Genomic DNA, 21,600 nt, shown 5'->3' on the forward strand with positions numbered 1-21,600 from the left:
AAGGTATTGACACACACCAATAGAAGGGTATTGACACACACCTTAAAGAAAATAAATAGTAGAATAAAAAATCTATTAGAATATGTATAAAAAATAAATAATTAAAGTAAAAAATTATACTTTTTTAGTAGCTATTTTAGCTACCCGGCGGAAAATGCTCTCAAAGCAAACATTTAATATGTTGTATTAATGTAATATTTTAGCTACCCGGGACACGGTTTTGAAGATTTAGGAAGAGCAATATGTTGTCTTAATGTAATATTTAATAGCGTGTATAATTTTTACTTCATAATTTTATGGAAGAATATCAACCTAGTCAATATACTTTGGGTTTTCATTAAGGATACAAATTTCCTACAAACCGGTTTGTAGGAAATTTTATACAACCCATATATAAGATTAACATGTGTCCCTTAGCATGTAAGAAGCAAATGTTATTTTTTAATAGCATATACTTCTCCATGCTTTTTTAATATCATTTACAAAAAAATACGTGTTTCTCACATGTTTAAAGGATACATGTCACTCTTATATGTGGGTTGTATGAAATTTCCTATAAACCGGTTTGTAGAAAATTTCTGTCATTTTATTAATTAGCTCACTGGATTCCTAATTTTATCAAATAATTCTTATACTCTAGGACAGTATTAAATAGATCATTCTCATATTCTATTAATTTTTTTAATATATTGTATGTGAAATTCCATGCCAAAACAATAAAACAATAACAGAGAAAAGGCAAAAAAATAAAGAAAAATTGACCACTCTTTTTCTTTGCCTTTTTTGAGCAGTTTTTTTTTGTTGTTGTTGTTGGTATAATTAGAACCAAAGAAATATATGTGACACCATCTTGAAGTATGAGGGGCTATTTAATCAAATTAAAAAATAAAGTAATTTAATTGATATTTGTAACGCCGCCGACGGTTAATTAACTAATAATTAACTTTGGGTGTCACCTGTTGCATCCCCAAATTAATTAACTGGTAATTACTTGAAGTGCCAACTCTATTACCATAATATTAGAATAAATGCAGCAGAAATGTAATATTGATCTGAAAACGTTATTTATTTTGGTATCTTCTTTTTTTCCTTTTTCTCAACATCAATACAAATCAGAGCCTCCAAAAATACAATACATCTAAAATACAATACTCTATCACATCACAATAGTTTATAAGAATACACAATAAGGTTGTCTCTAGAAGACTTCCCACATCAACTTCAAATCCCAACAAATACCTCAAATCTTCACCCTTGGGAAGTATCACCTACTAGTCTGTAAAACAATACTATTTTAAAGGAGAAAAAATAATCACGTAAGTCCATAACTTAATAAGTAAATCGTTAATGAAACTTAGGTCATGCAATGAACCTGGTTTAAGTTCTAAATAAACGTGTGTATAAATGTTTTGAGAGACTGTAACATGTTTAGGACGAATGATGCCCAATAGCAAATATCAAAGTAATTATGTTAATTTGGAAAACCGTACATTTAGCACATAGTTCAAGGCATATACTTAAAAAATCATCTAGCAGTCTTAATACATAAAGTCATGCTGATGAAGCATATAATATAAGAGTAATAATTATATCATAGTTCATAAACACATCCTCCACATAACCTATTTGTACTCATAACCTTCTTACGGTAAGATTTTGGCGTCTCGTGAGACATATGGTGCAATACCAACAATATAACAACATTACCAAACTCCACTTGTTCAAGCTCCCATTATTACCAAACTCCACTTGTTTCTAGTTGTCCTAAGGTCTTAAAGGCAATAATTTTACATATCTATAAAACATTTGAGCCTTAAAGATCCCATCTTTAACACAAATCCCTTAAAATGTGTCACATTTTTCATCCACGTAGACTCCTAAGCCACATCAACCCATGAAAATAGAGTTGTCTATACGTGGTGAAGCATTGGTTTAGACCTAATATTTGATTATCAAGCAATGAAATTTCATATATCACATAAAGTCTCATTCTTTTTCCAAAAACAACTCATTATTTCTAACTAAATCTACACATTAACAAGCTAAACATCGTATAAACGAAATGTAAACTTAATAAACAGGAAATGAAGGCTAGGGTTTTGAATTTACCTCTAGATGATTTTGATTTATCATCCTTAGCCTCAGGAAACCATAAAATGTCTCATTTCCCTAATTCACTTTCTCTCTCTTGATTGTTGAATGGTTGAGCAAATGAGCCTCTGTAGGGTTTTTACTTTTGGGCTTTTTATAAGGAAAATCCCATATTTTTCCGTGTTTTGGACACATTGAATTCACATGTTGGTTTGACACCGACCAATCATTGATCAAAACTGATTGATCAGTGATTGATTGCGCCTTCAGAATTTTGATATTATTCATTATTCAATTGATGAAATTTTTATTAATAAGATATTTGATTATTCTAGGGTTTTCCATTGTTTGTTTTACTCATTTTATAACACTATTTTCTTTAATAAAAATAAATTACAAATTTTATTCTCATAATTTTACAACTTTCCCTTTGATTGTTAAGGCTGCGTGTGCTTAATAAAAACTATTTTGTTGGGATATTACAGTAATATGATATTTTTCCTAATTTAGAAGACCATAATTTAGAGGTGACTTATTTCTTAATATTTTTTTCCTTGAGATCTAGATGATGGTAACTCATTGAAAGTAATTTCTCACTCTTTTTTTTTTTTTTTGACAAAATAGTTTCTCATGCATTGCTCAAAGAGAATAGCCATATTCGGCTGTTACAATATGTTGGATATAAGAGGGAGTCTCCTCCATCCAAACACGATTAACTGATAACTTAAGAGAAGACTTAGCCAACAAATGTGCAGCTTGGTTAGCCTCTCTACCTGTGTAACGCATCACAGCTTAAGGAAAAGCCTGCAGACGATTTCGAATCACTTCGAAGATATGACCATAGCTGCTGAAGCAAGGGGAAGTCTCATTAATAGCCAAAACTACGGTCTTGGAATCACCTTCCATCACAAAACGAGTAAAACCCAAATCCTAGCATAGCATGACTGCTCTCCACGCTGCTAATGCCTTTGTTGTAGTGGGATCAGTGATGTGTGGTATAACCGTCGCCAAAGCTACATAGTGACCATCTACATCCCAAACCACCACACCCACCCCCATCTGATTCGATACCTTAGCAAGAGCTGCATCCCAATTCACCTTAAGCAAACCCAAGGGTGATTTCTGCTGGGTAAGGTTGGACTTCTCCCTTGTGACTTTCATAGGGGTGTTCAGACTATGAGCTGGTTATACTCCTCTAACAATTGGGTAGCCTTGGAAACTAGTAATACATCATCAAACACCAAGGAGTTCCTATGGAGCCAAATGAGCCTGGTTATACTCCTCGCTCTATTGAAATCATATTTAAAAGCACATCAATTAACATAATGGAACAATAATGTAACATACTAAAACAATCACAAAATTAACAACCCAAATGTTTATTGTTTTAAGAACTAATATACATACTAGTAATATGTGAGTTTTATTTTTACCATATTAATGCTCCGTTTGTTTCGGTGTAAAATAATTTATGGAAAATGATTTCGGTATTTCCGGTGTTTGGTAGGGGCGAAAATAATGGTCAACTGGAAAATAATTTCCGTTTGACAAAAAATGTTTAATAAATTTTGGAAAATGATTTACGTTTTTTAAAAGCGTAAATCATTTTCCGTAGATGGTAGATGTAGTCGACTATTTTTTAAACAACACAGTCGACCTTTACATTCAAGCAGTTGAATATTGTCGGACTTCGACAAGTCAGATTCCGACTCCAGTCGGTGCCGGAATCCAACAAATTAGGCCGGAATTCGGCGAAATCCGGCAGACATCGCCGGATTTCGGAGATACCGTGCCAGATTCTTGCCAGACTGGCGGGAATCTGGTTGGAGCGGCCAGGTCTCTGGCAATCTGGCTGGATCCGGCTAGATAACCGGATCATCGTCCATTTGGTCGGGATCCTGGACGAATCCGGCCGGACCACCCGCATCTGGCCGAATCCGGTTGTTCTGGCCGAATCTCCGGCTAGTCCGGCCGGGATCCTCCTAGAACGGCGGGATCCCGGCCAGCTAGCCTGAAACTGGCCGTTTTCCAGCAAAGATTGCCGGAATCCGGCAAAAATGGCCAGATCCCGGCAACTTTGCCAGAATTTGTATCTGCCAAATATTAAAAAAATATTTTTATATTATTTTATATTAACATTTTTTATTTTGTGAATAAAATTTATTTTTTTAATTAATATGATTAAATTAAAATATAAAAAATATTTGTAATTTTCCGTACGCGCCAAACACCGAAAAATGATTTCGACGGAAAATATTTTTTTGAAAAATGACTTTCCTGAAACTAGTTTATGACGGAAACCATTTTACACTGAAACAAACGGAACATAAGTAAGATGTAAAACGTATTAACTTAAATTGTTAGCTCTATACATCACATCAATTACTCTTTTACCTATGTGATACTCAAGTGAAATTCCTAAAAATGGTGCTATATGGTTTCAGTTCATTTCTCTTTAAGAACAAAAAATACAATTTCAAATAACAATAATTAAAAAAAAGATAAAAAAAAAGTTTATAATAGTCTATGTGTTCTACTATGATATATAGGTGAAAATTGTTTTTTATATTTGTAAAGTCTATTTATTTATTTTGTTTTATAAAGAGAAAACAAAAAATAAAATAAAAGTTTTAACTAAATTATAAACAAAAACTCCAACTTTTCTTTCTATACAATTATTTGATACATGCCCAGGCCAAAAAAAAAAAAAAAAAAAAAAAATTCAAACTCCCACTTGGGATTTGTTTGGTTGATGGTATAAGCAATGTTTGGTAGGAGGAAAAAAACAACATTACGTCATCGACCACGGCAAAAGAAAAAAGAAAAAAAGAAAAAAGAAAAAACATAAAAGAAAAGAACACCAAGTTCCAACCTCAGAAGTTTTTCATATTGTGCGCAGTAGGGTTGAACTTGCAGCAGATAAACGCCACCTCTCTCTCTATCTCTCCCTCATCGCAGCCCTTAATATAAAGACAGGCCCCAAATCCTCGAGGCCCTCTCTTTCTCTCTTGCTACACTCTCTGTGTGGAAACAATGGGTGCCTCGCTACCTCCCAAGGAGGCCAACCTCTTCAAGCTCATTGTTGTAAGTTCCGATTCTCAACGCCGTCTATCTCTTCCTATCTTTTGCTAAATCTTCTTCGCTGTTAATCATCACAACACGATTGAAGTTCATTCACTTTCTCTTGCTTTTTTTTTTTTTACCTGAAACCCTAGATTCTGTTATAGACCGCGTAGCCTTGTTTCTAGCTTTCTGGTTTATAATGCTCTGAATTTGAAGGGAAAAAAAAAAGATAACAATTTTGGGACTCAGTTTTTTTTTTTTTTTTTTGGAGAAAATGAATGATTGAGTTAACTGGGTCTTGCATAGATGGTTGGATTGAGTACAATTCGTGCTTTTATGTAGTAAGTTAGTAGTGGAAAGACAGAGTAGGAAGATTTGGACTTTGCTGTTTCATTGCTTTGCTTTTTCTGGGGATTGAGTGATTAAGTCAACTCAGTCTTGTGCAATTGTGGGAATTGCTTTAAGGCTGGGTTTTGCCGTGGGATTAGACAGTTTGAAAAGAATAACAAGGTACACGAGCTTGGGTTTCGCTATTTTTTTTTTCCTTAAATATTTTGTTTTAGATTTTCTAAGAAATTGAAGGAAATGGTAAAGATGGATTTTTTTTTTTTTTTTTGAATTTTTGCAATTGCGTGCATTGCTACTTGATTCTTACTGGCTCAGTTATGCAAAGCTGAGTTTCTGACTAATATAAAATATATTGAAAATGCCATTGAACATGAGGTAGGGAATCTGGATAATTTTTGTTTTGCTAATGCTCTCATAAGGAATGAGATAAAGAAAATCAAGCAATTTGAAGGGAATGGGATAAAGAAAGAAAGTGAAAGTAGCTTCTTCTCTTTAACAATTTAAAGGACTTTAAAGTTGGATGGAAGGTTAATGCTAATCGGCTGTTAAAGCTACACAACTATGGTACTGCATTCTCTGTTCTAATGTGATATATGCTAGGCTTGGTAATGACCTTGTTCGAGACAATGTGGTAAGATATGGATATGTATGTCCATGCGTATGTCTTTGCTTACGCAACAGTCCTCTTCCAGACTATAGTTACTATATTAGCTAGCAAATCCATCTAGAGAATTAAAACACTGGCGCTTTTAAAATTGTTAACCGAACTTCACTTTGCTATGCAGAAATCGTATGAAACTAAACAGTACAAGAAGGGGCTGAAGGCAGCAGATGCCATATTGAAGAAGTTTCCAGACCATGGAGGTAATTTTTATTGCATACAATGTCTGCTTAGATTTGTTTAATTTCTGAGATAATGATAATGATGTACTCTTGGTTTCAGTTTCTTTATTCTTTTGACATATTGATTGTACATGGCCTTTCTGTCTGCATTCACACATTTTATCTGCAATATTTTATGTGTGAAAAGTTCACCGAATGGAACAATCAGATCCTGTGTTGCTGTTTGGGAATCATATTTCCTTAACCGCAACTTTGTTGGTAAATAAATTGCATGAGGGTGCTAAGTAAAAAAAAGGCACCAAAAAGCGAATATTGTAACTAAAGAGCCTGCAAAAGTTATACGGTTTATTTAGTGGTCATTTAATAAATTTCACGAGTGGGAAGTCGGGCATAAAGCCCATTTGGCAAGTTGTAAGTGAGAAAGAACACAACTTTTTTTATTTTTTTTTTAAAACTTTTATTTTAGAGTTTGATGATCTACATGGGGGAGCATGAAAGTACCTGAACTGCTGTAAGGGGAAGTGTTTTAGCAACAGAGTCCTTTACTTATCTAACTGCAAGAAGCTAATTTCTTGGGCTACTAATAGTCCCATAAATTTGTTCTATGCTTGTTTCTAAATCGAAAGAAAAAGTATGAATTCAATTTGGCAAGAAAAGAAGCTCAAGATAAGAGATGAAGAAGACCATTCCTTGGGTAAATGGGTATCATTGCTCTTCTTTATGGATGATGATAACAAGTAGCATAAATCTATGTCATTTTAGTGCTAAATGTTTTTGCAAAATGATTTAGTTGCTGATTTGCAGACATTGTTTCCAAATGTTTATTTGCTATGTCTTTCATTATTATTATTATTTTTTTCCTTTTTTATCCCTTACGTTTTCCTTAGTTTTCAGTGGAATATGACAAGTAAATAAGAATTCTTGAGTTGATATCCCTCTCCTCCCTCATGTTTTTCATTTATTAAACTTATTTGATTTGTAATTTTATGTGCAAGTATTTATGGATTTCTGTTCTTCCTGCTTACCAGAAACTTTAGCAATGAAGGGTCTAACATTAAATTGCATGGACCGTAAATCCGAAGCATATGAGCTTGTTAGGCAAGGATTAAAGGTTGTGATGTTAGCTCCAACTTTTTATTTTTTTGCAATAAATCACCATTCATTTTCTGATTTCATTGCATAGTATAATGTCAGACTTAAATTCTTATCTCGATGCAGAATGACCTCAAAAGTCATGTTTGTTGGCATGTTTATGGTCTCCTTTATCGCTCAGACAGAGAATATAGGGAGGCAATCAAATGCTACCGAAATGCGCTGAGGATAGATCCAGACAACATTGAGATACTACGGGATCTTTCACTCTTACAGGTATGTGCTAAATGCTGATCTCTTCTTTGATGATTACTTACTGCCAAGAGACTAAGAAAACCTCTCTATACTGGTTTTTACTATCATTTTTGTACCAATGATTGGCATGGTTATTAGTGTTTGAAACTGGTGTAAGGCTTGCTTTCTCCAGACTATATTAAACAGTCATGTGCAGCTTATCCTCTTGATTAGTGTCTGGTTTGGAAGAGAATTCGATATTAGTAATGTGTTTCTTTCGACTCTTGTTGACAATGTTGATATTTGTGTTATGCTTATTTCATATTGTTATTCCCTACTTTTTTCGTTGTTGGGATGTATCAGCAAAGCACTAGGAGATGTTCTGTCAGCATGTCTGTACAGCTCATGGTCATTTCATATTCAACATTATCGTCATTTATTGCAACACTCCTATTTACCTGATAGCACCCCTATTCTATACAAATTGATGTATATGGAGGGAGGGAAATGGCCTTTGGATGTATGTGTGAGTTAGATGGTTTGTTATGTTCGTTCTTGTCACTGCTTGGCCTTTAGATTTTGTGTCACGTTTTTGTCATTCTTCTCTAGTATATTGTTGTGATTTTTATAGATTTTTCATTTGGCTTTGTTTCAGCTAATGTTTACATTTCCCTTTCATGTACCAGGCACAAATGCGTGATTTGACAGGTTTTGTTGAGACAAGACAACAACTTCTGTCTCTGAAACCAAATCATCGCATGAATTGGATTGGCTTTGCCGTTGCCCATCACTTAAACTCAAAGTACGGTTGGATCCTTGGATAGAATTTTTTAAAAATTAGTGGACAATATTCTATTTTGTATGCCTATTTTAGTATTTGGTTATGAGCACTTACTTTTTACCTTTATTTTTATCTGTTGTTCCACAATAAAGGCTGGTTACCATTGCTTCATGGCAACTACTTAATATTAGTTTATTTTATAATCATGGAATTATTAAATTGTAATCAGCTCCCCTTCTTCACTATGGGTAAAGGCTATGTCATGGTATATATCATCATCTATATACAGTTTAGTCCATATTTTTTCAAGTTGATTAATATCTTGAATTGGGATTTTGTAGGAAATAGTGACCAGATATTTATCTTCAGCTACTTAATCACGTTTTACCTTGTATAAAATACTTTATCCGCTTGGTGTATGATAACGATGTGATATATATCATTAATGAATCTTGTTTGATGAGAGTGACACATTGAACTTATCTTTCTCTTATTTGAGGCTGTTTCGGGTTTAAAGGTCAACTTGGCCAAATCCAGTCTTATTCCAGTGGGGAATGTCGTTCAAGTGGGAAGGTTAGCCGACATTTTAGGGTGTGCCAGTGAAGTATCTGAGTCTTCCTTTGGGGGCTTCCTACAAGTCCACTCGTATTTGGGATGGAGTTATCGAGAAGGTTGAAAATCGGTTGGCTAGTTGGAAAAGGTTATATCTCTCCAAGGGAGGGAGGGTGACCCTTATCAAGAGTACTCTCTCCAACTTACCTACTTACTACATGTCTCTGTTCCCTATTCCGGTGTGTGTTGCTTCGCGCATTGAGAAGCTACAATGAGATTTTCTTTGGGGTGGAATGGGAGAAGAATTTAAATACCATTTGGTGAGTTGGGCGAAGGTTTGTACCCCAATTTCAAAAGGGGGGCTTGGCATTAGGAATTTGGTGTTGTTCAACTGCGCATTGTTAGGAAAATGGTTATGGCGCTTTGGCATGGAAAGAGATGCTTGGTGGAGAGTTGCGGTGGACTCCAAGTATGGTAGTTTGTGGGGTGGGTGGTGCTCCTGTGAGATTGCAGGGGCATTTGGAGTAGGTTTGTGGAAGTTCATAAGGAAAGGATGGGAGACTTTTTTCAAATTTCTTAGATATGAGGTGGGGGATGGGAGTAGGACTAGATTTTGGCATGACTTGTGGTGTGGAGATACGGTTTTGAAAGAAGTGTTTCCTGATCTCTTTGGCATTGCTCGGGTGAAGGATGCGTCAGTGGCTGACAATATGGAGATTTTGGGCGGGTCCATTTAGTGGATCGTGAGCTTTGTTAGAGATGTGCATGATTGGGAAGTAGATGTTTTTACCTCTTTCTTCCAGGTTTTGAACTCTACCAGGGTGAATAGAGATCGGGCAGATTGCCTTAGCTGGGTCTCTTCCAAGAAAGGTGTGTTCGGGGTTAAGTCTTATTTTGTTTCCTTGACGTGTTCTGGAGGAACTCGGTTCCCTTGGAAGAGTGTGTGGCGGTCTCAGGCACCCCCGATGGCAGCTTTCTTCACTTGGTCTGCAGCTCTAGGTAGAATCCTTACTTTGGACAATCTTAGGAAGAGGCACACAATCATTGTAGATAGATGCTGCCTATGCAAGCGAGATGGGGAATCAGTGGACCATATTCTTCTGCATTGTAATGTGGCCTCTGCTCTGTAGAACAACATTTTCTCTCGCTTTGGTATTTCTTGGGTCATGCCTAGGAGTGTGCTAGACCTAGTTGCTTGTTGGTGGAAGTCTGGGAGATCAAGGAGCGCTACATCATGGAAGAAGGTGCCTATATGCTTATTTTGGTGTATTTGGAGAGAAAGAAACCTTAGGTGTTTTGAGAACCTAGAGAGCTCCCTAGAGGAGGTGTTAGAGTTGTTTCTCCATACGCTGTATCTCTGGTCGATGACTTTTTTGTACCTTTTATCCATCAGCTTTGCTGATTTTCTTGCTTCTTTTTCCTTTTCTAGTTAGGTGTTTCCTGTTGTAAACTTCCAGTGTACGTAGGGGCGCCTTACGCTTTCAATAAAACTAAATGTACTTATCAAAAAAAAGAATACAGTTAAAGGGATTTACAAATTTAACTCTGAAAAGAAGACTGCGCAAATTTGCCATATTCAGTTGCCTGGATGTTCTTGCTGAACGTGGCATATCTCTTCTTTTGATGGGACGCTCGTATATCTGGCACAAGAATCTGAAGGAGAATTCTATTTGAAGGGATGCTATTCTCTCTTTCTTCTACATTCTTTGATTATATTGAGGATTTCTTGTAAGCTTTCTTTTGATAGGTAAATGCAACTTAGACGTCATAGGGGGGGGGGGGGGATTGAACTGGGGACTTTTTTTTTTTCTTAATGGGGATGGTTTCTCATGATAGTTGTGATAATTGCATACCCAGTTGGCTTGTTTTAGTGTTGGTAGCTAATTTGTCTTTACTTTTTAAGCCTTTGATTGAACAAGTTGGATCAAGTTATTTCTCCATAGTAACCATTAGATTCTCACATTGACATCAACCAAAAGGTTTTATTCGAATTTGATGAAGTGATATTTTGAGTCCTTGATTGATTTCTTACTCTAAACAATTTCTTTTGTTTATGTATCAGCGCATCAAAAGCGGTTGAAATTCTTGAAGCATATGAAGGGACGCTAGAAGATGATTATCCTCCAGACAATGAACGTTGTGAGCATGGGGAGATGCTCTTGTACAAGGTATGGTCATTGATGACATACATATGCAGCTCTCATCTATTCGGATACCATTTTCATTTGTTTGATGCTTGACGTAGACTTGTATATATTGGTAATTTATTGTTATTTATGCACACATGTAAGAGAAAACATGGTTGATCTCACATTTAGGGATATATCTGAATTCACGTACTTGAAAAGTTTTTGTTGATAGGTAAATCAACAAATGTATAAAAAATGTAACGCGCCCCTAAGTACATATGAAGTGTACAAAAGAAACACCAAGAAGGAAAAAACAAAAACAACAAAGAAAGCCCAACCAAGGACACCCGCAAAAACCCAAAATAAAGGACTACAGAAAGACCCTTAAGTCCCACCAAAACTACAACAAGACACCCACAAGAGCCATGGGCTTCATCAGAACATTTTTTTTTTTGATAAGTAATTGCAATTATATAAAAAGCGCAGAGGGGCGCAACCCTTATACACGGGAAGTATACAAGAGAACCCCTCATCAGAACATTGAAAGAACTCTCTTGCCTTTACCCCGATTAGAAAGTTAAGAGCTTAGCGCAACTAATTAATACTTGGAAATATTGTTTTTTTGTTAAGTAATTAAATTATCATTAAAAGCGAAAGGTGCTACCCGAGTACACAAGAAGTATATAAGAGAAACACATTGCTAGAAAAAGAATTAATACTTACTAATCTGGAGTAGCATTAAGACTCATCAGAATCCAAGTATGGGATTGATATGATGTCTTTTATAGAGCTCAATACAATCTATGTTTGAACTAGATGTGCATCGTACATGGAGCACTTGTTATCTCACAATGGAGGAAAAGGTGGCCCGCTGACTCCCCATTGTTCTTACACACACAACACCAATCAACTACAATGGCATGGTACTTTCTTAAATTATAAATGTTATCTTCTCCTACCTAAGGCAGTCGTCCAAGCAAAGAACACCATTCTCAAGAGACTTAAGGGAAATGAGTGCTATCATGGAGAACAAGTTCATTGCAGTATGATCTAACATCGAGCAACTCTCTCTTGAAAGATACCCAACAAAGTTTGTCTTCACAACCTTGTCTCAATTTGAAGGAGCACAAAAATTTAAAGAAGACGTAAATACATCCACCTTCCAGTCATGAGCCGCTTTGACAGAGTTAACATTCCACTTATGAGAGTCACTAGAAAAGTCCAAATGATCTGTCACAGAAGCATACTTACAACTGGCCAGATTGAAGAATTTGGGAAAAGCTGCCTTTGAGGGCTTGATCCCCACATTGCACGTCATGCCAGAATCTAATTTTGGAGCCATCAATGACTTCTAATTTAGTATGACTAGAAACTATAACCTCTGTCCCTCATTGGGAAGTTGGGGAGTAGCCCACATAGAGTGAGCGATTTGTAAAAATAGTCATGAGTACTATAAAGTGGAAGAGTGTATTGGTAGTTACACTGTTGCTTGTTCTTTGCGTAACACTGGAGATAATGTTGTTTGGGCTTTTGGGGGTGTATATGGTCCGAACGATGACAGGGAGAGAAGGGATCTGTGGGCTGAGTTAGCGGGATTGATGAGTTGGTGGGAGATGCCTTGGTGTATTGGGGGAGACTTTAATGTGGTACGTTTTCCTAGTGAGAGATCTAGTGGTGCTGGCTCTTCTGCAGCTATGGAAGAATTTTTTGACTTCATTTTCATGCATAATTTGGTGGACCTTCCCCTTGAAGATGGCCACTTTACTTGGTCTAATGGTCAGGAAGATCAAATTTGGTCAAGGATAGATAGGTTCTTAATTTCTCCGGAGTGGGAGGATCGTTTTCCTGAAGTATCTCAGAGGAGGTTGACAAGACTGTTCTCCGATCATTTTCCTTTAATGTTGGATTGTGAGAAGAATAGAGGAGGAAACAGGTCTTTTAAGTTTGAAAACACGTGGCTGAAACATGAGGGTTTTGTTGAGATGGTGAAAAAGTGGTGGATGTCTTATGACTTTTCTGGTTTGCCAAGCTTCGTTTTGGCCAAAAAACTGAAGGCCTTGAAGGCTGATTTGAAGAAATGGAATGAAGAAGTGTTTGGTGATTTAGGGAAAAAGAAGAAAGAATTATTGGAGGGTATTTGAGAGCTGGAGGTAATCGAAGAAAACCGTTGCCTAGAGGAGGAGGAAAAAGTTCGAAGGGCAGATATGGCGAGAGAGATGGAGAAGACCCTCCTTTTTGAGGAAACAAGCTGGAGGCAAAAGTCTAGAGCTTTGTGGTTAAAGGAGGGGGATAAGAACACAAAATTCTTTCATAGGGTTGCCAACTCACACCGTAAATTCAACCAAGTGGACTCTTTGATGATTAACGGTTTTATTTCCAGAAATCATGCGGAGATTAAGGAGCACTTAGTCCATTTCTATAGTAATTTGTACTTGGAGAATTACCGGTGGCGGCCAAGGGTGGAGGGCCTATCTTTTTCATCCATTGATGCGGAGGAGAGCAGTGGGTTAGAAAGAGCCTTTGAGGGGAAGGAGGTGTGGGATGTAATCAGGGATTTGAATGGAGACAAGGCGCCGGGTCCTGACGGATTCACTGCGGCTTTCTTCCATAAGTGCTGGGTTTTTTTAAAAACTGATATTATGGATGTTTTTGCAGAGTTTCACGAGAGAGGCAAGTTTGAAAAGAGCTTGAATGCTACCTTTGTCTCTTTGATTCCTAAGAAGAATGGAGCCATGGATGTCAGAGATTTTCGCCCTATTTGTTTGGTAGGGGGGATTTATAAGATTATATCAAAGGTTCTTGCCAACAGATTTAAATCCGTTGTGGGCAAGATTATCTCCAACACTCAGAATGCTTTTATTGGAGGTCGACAAATATTAGATTCTGTGCTCATTGCAAGTGAATGTGTGGATAGTCAAATTCGATCGGGGGAACCCGGACTCTTGTGTAAGCTAGATCTGGAGAAGGCGTATGATCATGTGAACTGAGATTTCTTGCTCTATTTGCTACAAAGATGTGGTTTGGGGGAAAAATGGAGGAATTGGATTCGTTTCTGTATTTCCACGGTGAGATTCTCTATTCTTGTAAATGGGACCCCTTCGGGTTTCTTTAGTAGCTCTCGTGGTTTGCGACAAGGAGACCCTCTTTCTCTATTGTTGTTTGTGGTGGTTATGGAGGCTCTGAGTAGAATGTTGAATGCCGCTTTGGTTCAGGGTAATTGGACAGGGTTTTCAGTGGGTTCCAGAGATACAGAGGCCTTTGTAGTGAATCATCTGATGTTCGCTGATGATACATTGATTTTTTGTGGTGCTCAAGAAGAACAGATTCGTCACCTGAGATGTATCTTATTATGCTTTGAGGCGGCTTCTGGATTGAAAATTAATTTGGAAAAATCAGAAATTGTTCCAATTGGTGGAGTAGAGGAGGTCGATAGGTTGGCCAATCTTCTTGGTTGTAGGGTTGCCTCTTTGCCTATGACTTACTTGGGTTTGCCGTTGGGTTCTTCTTATAAGTCCAAATCTATTTGGAATGGTGTTATTGAAAAAATGGAAAGGAGGTTGGCGGGGTGGAAGCGGATGTACTTGTCGAAGGGTGCCCGGTTGACTCTTATTAACAGTACGCTCTCCAACATGCCCACTTATTACTTATCTTTGTTTCCTATTCCAGTGAGTGTAGCTAATCGCCTTGATAAAATTCAAAAGGATTTTCTTTGGGGAGGCATTGGTGAGGAGAAAAAATTCCATCTAGTGAGTTGGAACAAGATTTGTACACCTTTGTATGCAGGTGGGTTGGGAGTACACAACCTCATCCAGTTCAATAGAGCGCTCTTGGGTAAATGGTTATGGAGTATGGTAGGGAGAGGGAGGCTCTATGGCGTTTGGTGATTGATACCAAATTTCAGAGTCTAAAGGGCGGGTGGTGCTCGACAGAGGTTTCGGGTTCTTTTGGAGTGGGGGTATGGAAACATATAAGGAGAGGGTGGGAGAAATTTCGCAATTTTGTTCGTTTTGAAGTGGGGAGTGGATCTAATATTAGTTTTTGGCAAGATTGGTGGTGTGGGGAAAGTTCCTTGAAGCAATGTTTTCCAGCTCTTTTTTGTTTAGCAAGGAACAAAGATGCATTGATGGCGGATAACTTGGTGGTCCATAATGGTGTAACTCAGTGGAATGTTCTTTTCACACGACAAATCCAGGATTGGGAAATGGATATGGTCCTTTCTTTCTTCGACCGATTATATTCCATTTCGATTCGTCATGGAGAGGGTGACAAATTAGTGTGGAATCCCTCTAAAAAAGGTTTATTTGAGGTGAGATCATTCTACGAAGAACTCTTTAGGAAAGATGGTCCATTTCTTTCATTCTTTCCTTGGAAGAATATTTGGCGAGTTAAGGCTCCAACAAGGGTGGCTTTCTTCGTATGGTCAGCAGCTTTGGGCAAAATCTTGACGCATGATAATTTGCGTAAGAGGAATGTAATAGTAATGGAGTGGTGTTGTCTATGTAAGAAGAGTGGGGAGACTATTGATCACTTGTTGCTTCATTGTGAGGTCGCCCAGGCTCTTTGGAGCTACGTTCTTATTTTATTTGGGGTGGAGTGGGTTATGACTCGAACGGTGTTGGAGCTAATGAATAGTTGGGGGCGGCGATTTGGAATGGTCAACTCAAAGAGGCTTGGCGGTTAGCTCCTCTATACTTGTTGTGGTGTATTTGGAGGGAGCGGAATGCTCGTCTGTTTGAAGATGTAGAGACGACTATGGTGGAGCTACGGAAGGGGTGGCTAACTACTTTATATTCTTGGATAGCGCCACATCATAGTTTGAGTGTCTTTACTTTTGTAGAGTTTCTAAATGTATTTCCTGTCCGACCCTTTTAGGGGCTCTCTTGTATACTTCCCGTGTATAAGGGTAGGGTTGCGCCCCTTTGTGCTTTTTAATATAATTGCCATTACTTATTAAAAAAAAAAAAAAAAAAATTAAATTTTCAGTCTTTTAGTTTCTCTTTCTTATAAAAAAAATAGTTATGAGTACTAAGTCCCACATTGCTTATTAACTAAGTGAAACTGGATTTTATAAGGAATTTTAGGGAAGTTCCAAATTGACTAGTCATTTTGAAGTGATATCGTAGATGTAGCTTGCGCTTTTATTTGGGTCGGTACAAAAATTCTCCCTTGCCCCTCTTGATATTCTTCCATAGCCCCACCCATACGACACATGTACCTGATTTGGACACCACCCACCCCACTTTAAGAGCATCCCACAGGCTTGGAAGAACGCCATAGTAAAACCGTCAAGGCCTGAGGCCTTATCACTATTTAGGGCTTTCACCACCTCAAAGACCTCATCTTCCTTGAAAGTTTTTCCAACCAAATGGCCTCATCTTCCCCAATGGAATTAAAAGTAAGGCCATCCAACCTAGGTCGCCAACTGAACTGCTCGATAAACATGCTATCGTAGAACTGCACAATGTGTCCTCTAATATCAAATTGATATGATGAGACTGTACCATTAACCACCAATTGCTCAATGGAGTTATTTCTCCTATTCGAATTGGCTACTCAATGGAAGAACTTTGTGCACTTGTTACCCTCTCTTAACCACAACACCCTCAATTTTTGCCTCCAACTCACCTCCTCTAAAAGAGCTGTCCTCTCCAAATCATTAATCACCGTAGCCTGCCTTAATTTTTCCTCCTCCCTTAAGTCTCACTTTCAAACCCTCAAGAATCTATAAATCCTTAAAAAGAAGGTTTTTTCGCCCCTCTCTACATTGCCAAAAACTTCCTCGTCCCAGAGTCTTTAATCAACATTCAAAGTCGTAAGTTTGCAAGCCAAATGTAACTCAGAGAACCCTAAAAGTAATAAGAATTCCTCTATTGTTTCACCCTATCTACAAAAACCTTTGACTTTAACATGTTCTCGAACTTAAAATACCTTTTACCTCCATGAAGGCCTCTGCAATCGAGAAGGATAGAGAAATGATTCGAGCACACTCTAGGCAACCTCTTCTAGGTCAAGTTAGGAAACTGGGGTTCTCATTCAGGGGAAACAAAAAATCTATCAATTCTAGACTAGGAGGGAGGGTCTCAATTGTTTGTCCAAGGAAATAACCTTCTAGAAGAGGAATAACCATAATCCCCTACTTGTAGGGAGATTGCAAGTGCTTTTTGGAATACTATCTTCAACAATGTACAACTGGCTTGGGTTATGCCTAATCGGGTGGTGGACCTCTTCGCTTGCTGGAGAGTGCAAGGTGGTAGGATTCAATTTGATGTAGTATGGGAGATGATACCGTCGTGCCTTAAGTGGTGTCTTTGGAGGGAAAGAAACGATTGGAGCTTTGAGGATTGTAAGAGGACATTGGTGGAATTAATGGCTTTATTCTTTAAGACATTTTACCATTGGGTTGTTGCCTTTGATTTTAATATTTGTAGCTTATATTCTGTGTATTTGGGTTGCACCTTTATGTGCGTGCATGTTTTATTTTTTTATCTCTTGAATTTCATTACTCTCCTATCAAATGAGCAAATACCTTTGGAGGCCCTCCTTGAATCTAAACAACACCAATCTACATGATTGCATCCCCATAAGCTATGCACATTTTTTTTTTTTTTAATGAATATAAGCTGCGCATAATACTTTTTTTGATGAATAATACTTTTATTGAAAGCAAAGGGTAAAGCCCTCGTACCCGAAACGTATACAAGAGAGACTATCACCCTATAGGATTCTACAATCTAAAAAATAACCAGATCTATAAGATTTGATGAGGAGAAGTTAGGAGCATAGACTACAACCCATGAATTCCAAGTCTAGTTTTAAAACAACGCCTGGAATTCCTAATTTCAACCTACTGTTCAGGCACTCATTAGCTATAACAACTAAGTCTAAAATTTTCCCACCCCCTCCCCCCCAACACCCCATAAATGCATTGACAACACCTTTTTCATTCTAGTAGCAAGTACTTTTTCCATGTACCTTTGGACTACGACTTATGTGAACCCTTTGTCATTTAGTATTGTTGACTTTATTGCTCGCTTTTCTCGTTCTAATTAGGTGTTTCCTTTGTATACTCCCAGTGTACTAAGGGGCGCCTTATGCTTTTAATGAGATTGGTTTCTTATAAAAAAAAAAGCGACTACTTTTTCCATGATTTTATAGACACTCCCCACCAGTCCGATAGGTCTGAAATCCCAAACTTTCAGCTATTCTGTCTTCTTAGGAATTACAGCAATAAAGGTGGCATTGAGGTTCTTCTCGAACATCTCATACTCATGAAAGTTATGAAAGATGTGCATAAGATCATCTTTCACTATAGCCCAACAAGAACCAAAAAAAAAAAAGCAATAGTGAAGCCATCATGTACCGATGCTTTGTCACCATCCATGCTAAGCAATGCCTGAAGAACTTCCTCTTGACACAGTCTCTCGGACCAATTCGCATATGCAGAATCTTAAACTCCAACCCATCTAATTTTGGGGAGCCAAGGAATTGTTTCGGCAAAAGGATTCTTGTAATATTGAGGGATTGTATCTTTGATTGCCGATTTATCGAAAGTGACACTACCATCAATGCAAAGACGGGAGATATAGTTTTTTCTCTTCTTAGAATTTGCAAGGTGATAGAAAAATTTGGTGTTGTGATCTCCTTCTTTCAACCAGGTTGCCCTAGACTTCTACCTCCAGCTGACTTCTTGCATAAGGGCAACATTCTCCAAATCTGCCTTCGCCTAAGCCCTCATGACTCTCTCCTCTTCCACTACAGATCTCTTCTTTTTCAAAAAATCAAGAACTTGGCTATCCTCCAATAAGAACTTATTCCTCTCCTTTACATTATCGAAGGCCTCCTTATTCCAACGTTTCAAGTCAAATTTCAGCTGTTTGAGTTTCTTAGCTAAAACTAAACAAGGAGTGTTGAAGAATTGATATGAATCCCACAACTGTTTCACCATATCTACAAAACCTTCTGCTTTCAACCACATGTTCCCAAATTTAAACGAGTGTGATCCTCTGGACATACCTTTGTTGTTAAGCAATATAGGAAAATGATCTGATAAGGGACGAGGAAGACGAAGTTGGATCAAGTTTGGGAAATGCTCTTCCCAATGCGGAGAAATAATCTCTCTATCAATTGTGGACATAGAGGGAGCGTCTTGGTAATTAGACCATGTGAAGGAACCTCCACCCAATAGAATATCCATCAACCCCCGCTTTGAAATGAAATTTAAGAATTCCCACATTGCAGAGGTTAAACGAGACGCGCCAACTCTTTCTTTTGGGAAATAGGTAATATTGAAATCTCCTCTGATTCACCAAGGAACTTCCCACCAATTGAAAACCCCTGACAGTTCCTCCCACATAAAATGCCTATTAGAATTAGCATTGGGGCCATAGAAAGCCCAAACAAACTAGTCCAAAACAAATTTGAATTTGTAGGAGACAAAGAAAGTGCCCAGCGCCGCCTCAATGCACTCCACTGCACGATTATCCCATATTAATAGAATACCACTTGAGGCTTCGAAGGCTGGTAGAATCGTCCATCTCGTAAAAGATCCACCCCACAAACTCTGGACAATACCGACAGGAATATGCTCCTTTTTAGTTTCTTGTAAACACACAATACTACAAGACATAAACTCTAGGTTACTTATCAAAAAAAAAAAAAAAAAAACTCTAGTTTAGTCTCTTGAAGACAAATAACATATGCCTTCCAACCTCTTAAGTAATTTTTTAACTCTTAAGGCACTTCTCCCCCTAATTTAACCCTCTTACATTCCGGGATAACAATTTAGGCTTTATGGAACAATCGAGATACCCCTCCTTAACCTTGCTTCTGCTAGAACTACCACCTGTAGAATCATAATTGATGGAACACGACAGTCTTTTTAATTCTCTTATACCTTTGTTGACTGATTTGAGCTGGAACCCGCTCCTCCCGGTTATGACTCGCTTCAATGGCTGTTAAAAACGCCATGAGTTCCCCTTCAAACCCCTCTCAAGATAACCCAACATAGTGACGGGCCCTTAACCTTTTGTAGGACCCAAGACCATTGTCATGGGGGAATTGGAGAAAGCTACTTTATTGGAGGAGATAAGTTGGAGGCAGAAGTCTAGGGCTCTTTGGTTAAAAAATAGGTTAATAAATGCACAAAGTTTTTCCATTGGGTGACCAACTCGAATAGGGGAAACAATTCCATTGAGTCGTTGTCAATCAATGGCTCAGTATCTTCTAATCAACCGACAATCAGAGATCACATTGTGCAATTCTATTTGATGGTTTGCAATTGCTTGTGTTAGAGACATATCAAGCAAGCTACAAATTTTCATTTACTCCTTTTGCATGAACTCTTCGGTTGTTCCTTTTGCTTTTTGGTATGACCATGCACATTGTAGATATGGATATTTCTGATTTTACATAGCAAATGCTAGATTATATTTTTGATGGTATACTTGTATAAATTTTCGTTCAGATTTCTTTGTTAGAGGAATGTGGCTTCCTTGAGAGAGCTGTTGAGGAGTTGCGCAAGAAAGAGTTAAAAATTGTAAGTGTCCTTTTATTTGTTGCTGGGATGATTTTATGGTATAAACTTTAACTATTGAATGTAAGGAGCATCAGATTCCAAGCACTAATTGCTCATGGTTTTCTAGGTTGACAAATTGGATTATAAAGAGCAAGAGGTTTCTCTTCTGTTGAAGCTTGGTTGCCTAGAAGAAGGTGAAAAATTGTACCGAGCATTACTTTCCATGAATCCTGACAATTACAGGTACTTTATAGACAGTCTCAATGTTGAAATTGTAAAGAGCATCCATCCAAAATGCACTAATTCTAAAAAAGAGTATTATATGATCAAATTCTTTGTTTCTAATGTTGGGATTAGTTGATGAAAAGTGGCTTAATATATTGTTATTATTTTTGTTGTTACTATTTTTGAATTGATGTTTGATGGCCTACATATTTATTTTTGATTCACGTACATTTGACAACAGTAAATATTGAATGATCTATATTGTTTTCTATCTTGTCACTGTATTTTTTTTTGGGTTCTCAAAGTTTGCTAAAGTAATACTTTTCCCATATGACTTGCGCTCATTTTGCAGTTTCTTCTTTTAGAGATTGAAAATGTGAAGTTGGTTTTAGGTCTATGCCTTTTGAGTACCTTAACATATTGTGATCAGTTATTGACCTTATGCATGATGCTAGACAGTGTAGATTAATACCATTTTGATCCTGGGATGATGCTTGGTGTGGGGATCAGCCATTGAAGGAAGCTCTTCCGGAGTTATTTAGTATTGCTTGTTGTAAGGAACATGGAGTATATAGAAGAAAACACTTAGGTAGAAGGAGAGATTTTGAGTGAGATTTTTTCAATCTGTGAGCAAACATCTGGTTCTAGGTTCCTTGAGTGAGATTTTGAGTAATCTTTGTCTCCTATCCTAGGTTTGCCTTTCACTAAAAAATCTTGGAGCATGATTT

At 37.4% G+C, this 21,600-nt stretch overlaps 1 protein-coding gene across 1 annotated transcript in view; it reads left to right on the forward strand.

The window, feature by feature from the left end:
• Positions 1-4,960: 4,960 nt before the first annotated feature.
• Positions 4,961-21,600, forward strand: part of LOC133864792 (N-terminal acetyltransferase A complex auxiliary subunit NAA15) — a 47,355-nt gene continuing 30,715 nt past the window's right edge. The window contains exons 1-8 of the mRNA XM_062301205.1: positions 4,961-5,175; positions 6,288-6,366; positions 7,374-7,456; positions 7,564-7,713; positions 8,358-8,473; positions 11,067-11,172; positions 20,597-20,668; positions 20,775-20,890. Coding sequence (XP_062157189.1) covers positions 5,125-5,175; positions 6,288-6,366; positions 7,374-7,456; positions 7,564-7,713; positions 8,358-8,473; positions 11,067-11,172; positions 20,597-20,668; positions 20,775-20,890 — 773 coding nt within the window. The 5' untranslated portion in view covers positions 4,961-5,124. The remainder of the gene's footprint in view (positions 5,176-6,287; positions 6,367-7,373; positions 7,457-7,563; positions 7,714-8,357; positions 8,474-11,066; positions 11,173-20,596; positions 20,669-20,774; positions 20,891-21,600) is intronic.

This window comes from Alnus glutinosa, chromosome 3 (assembly GCF_958979055.1).
Source record: "Alnus glutinosa chromosome 3, dhAlnGlut1.1, whole genome shotgun sequence".
In the NCBI taxonomy this organism is placed as follows: Eukaryota; Viridiplantae; Streptophyta; class Magnoliopsida; order Fagales; family Betulaceae; genus Alnus; species Alnus glutinosa.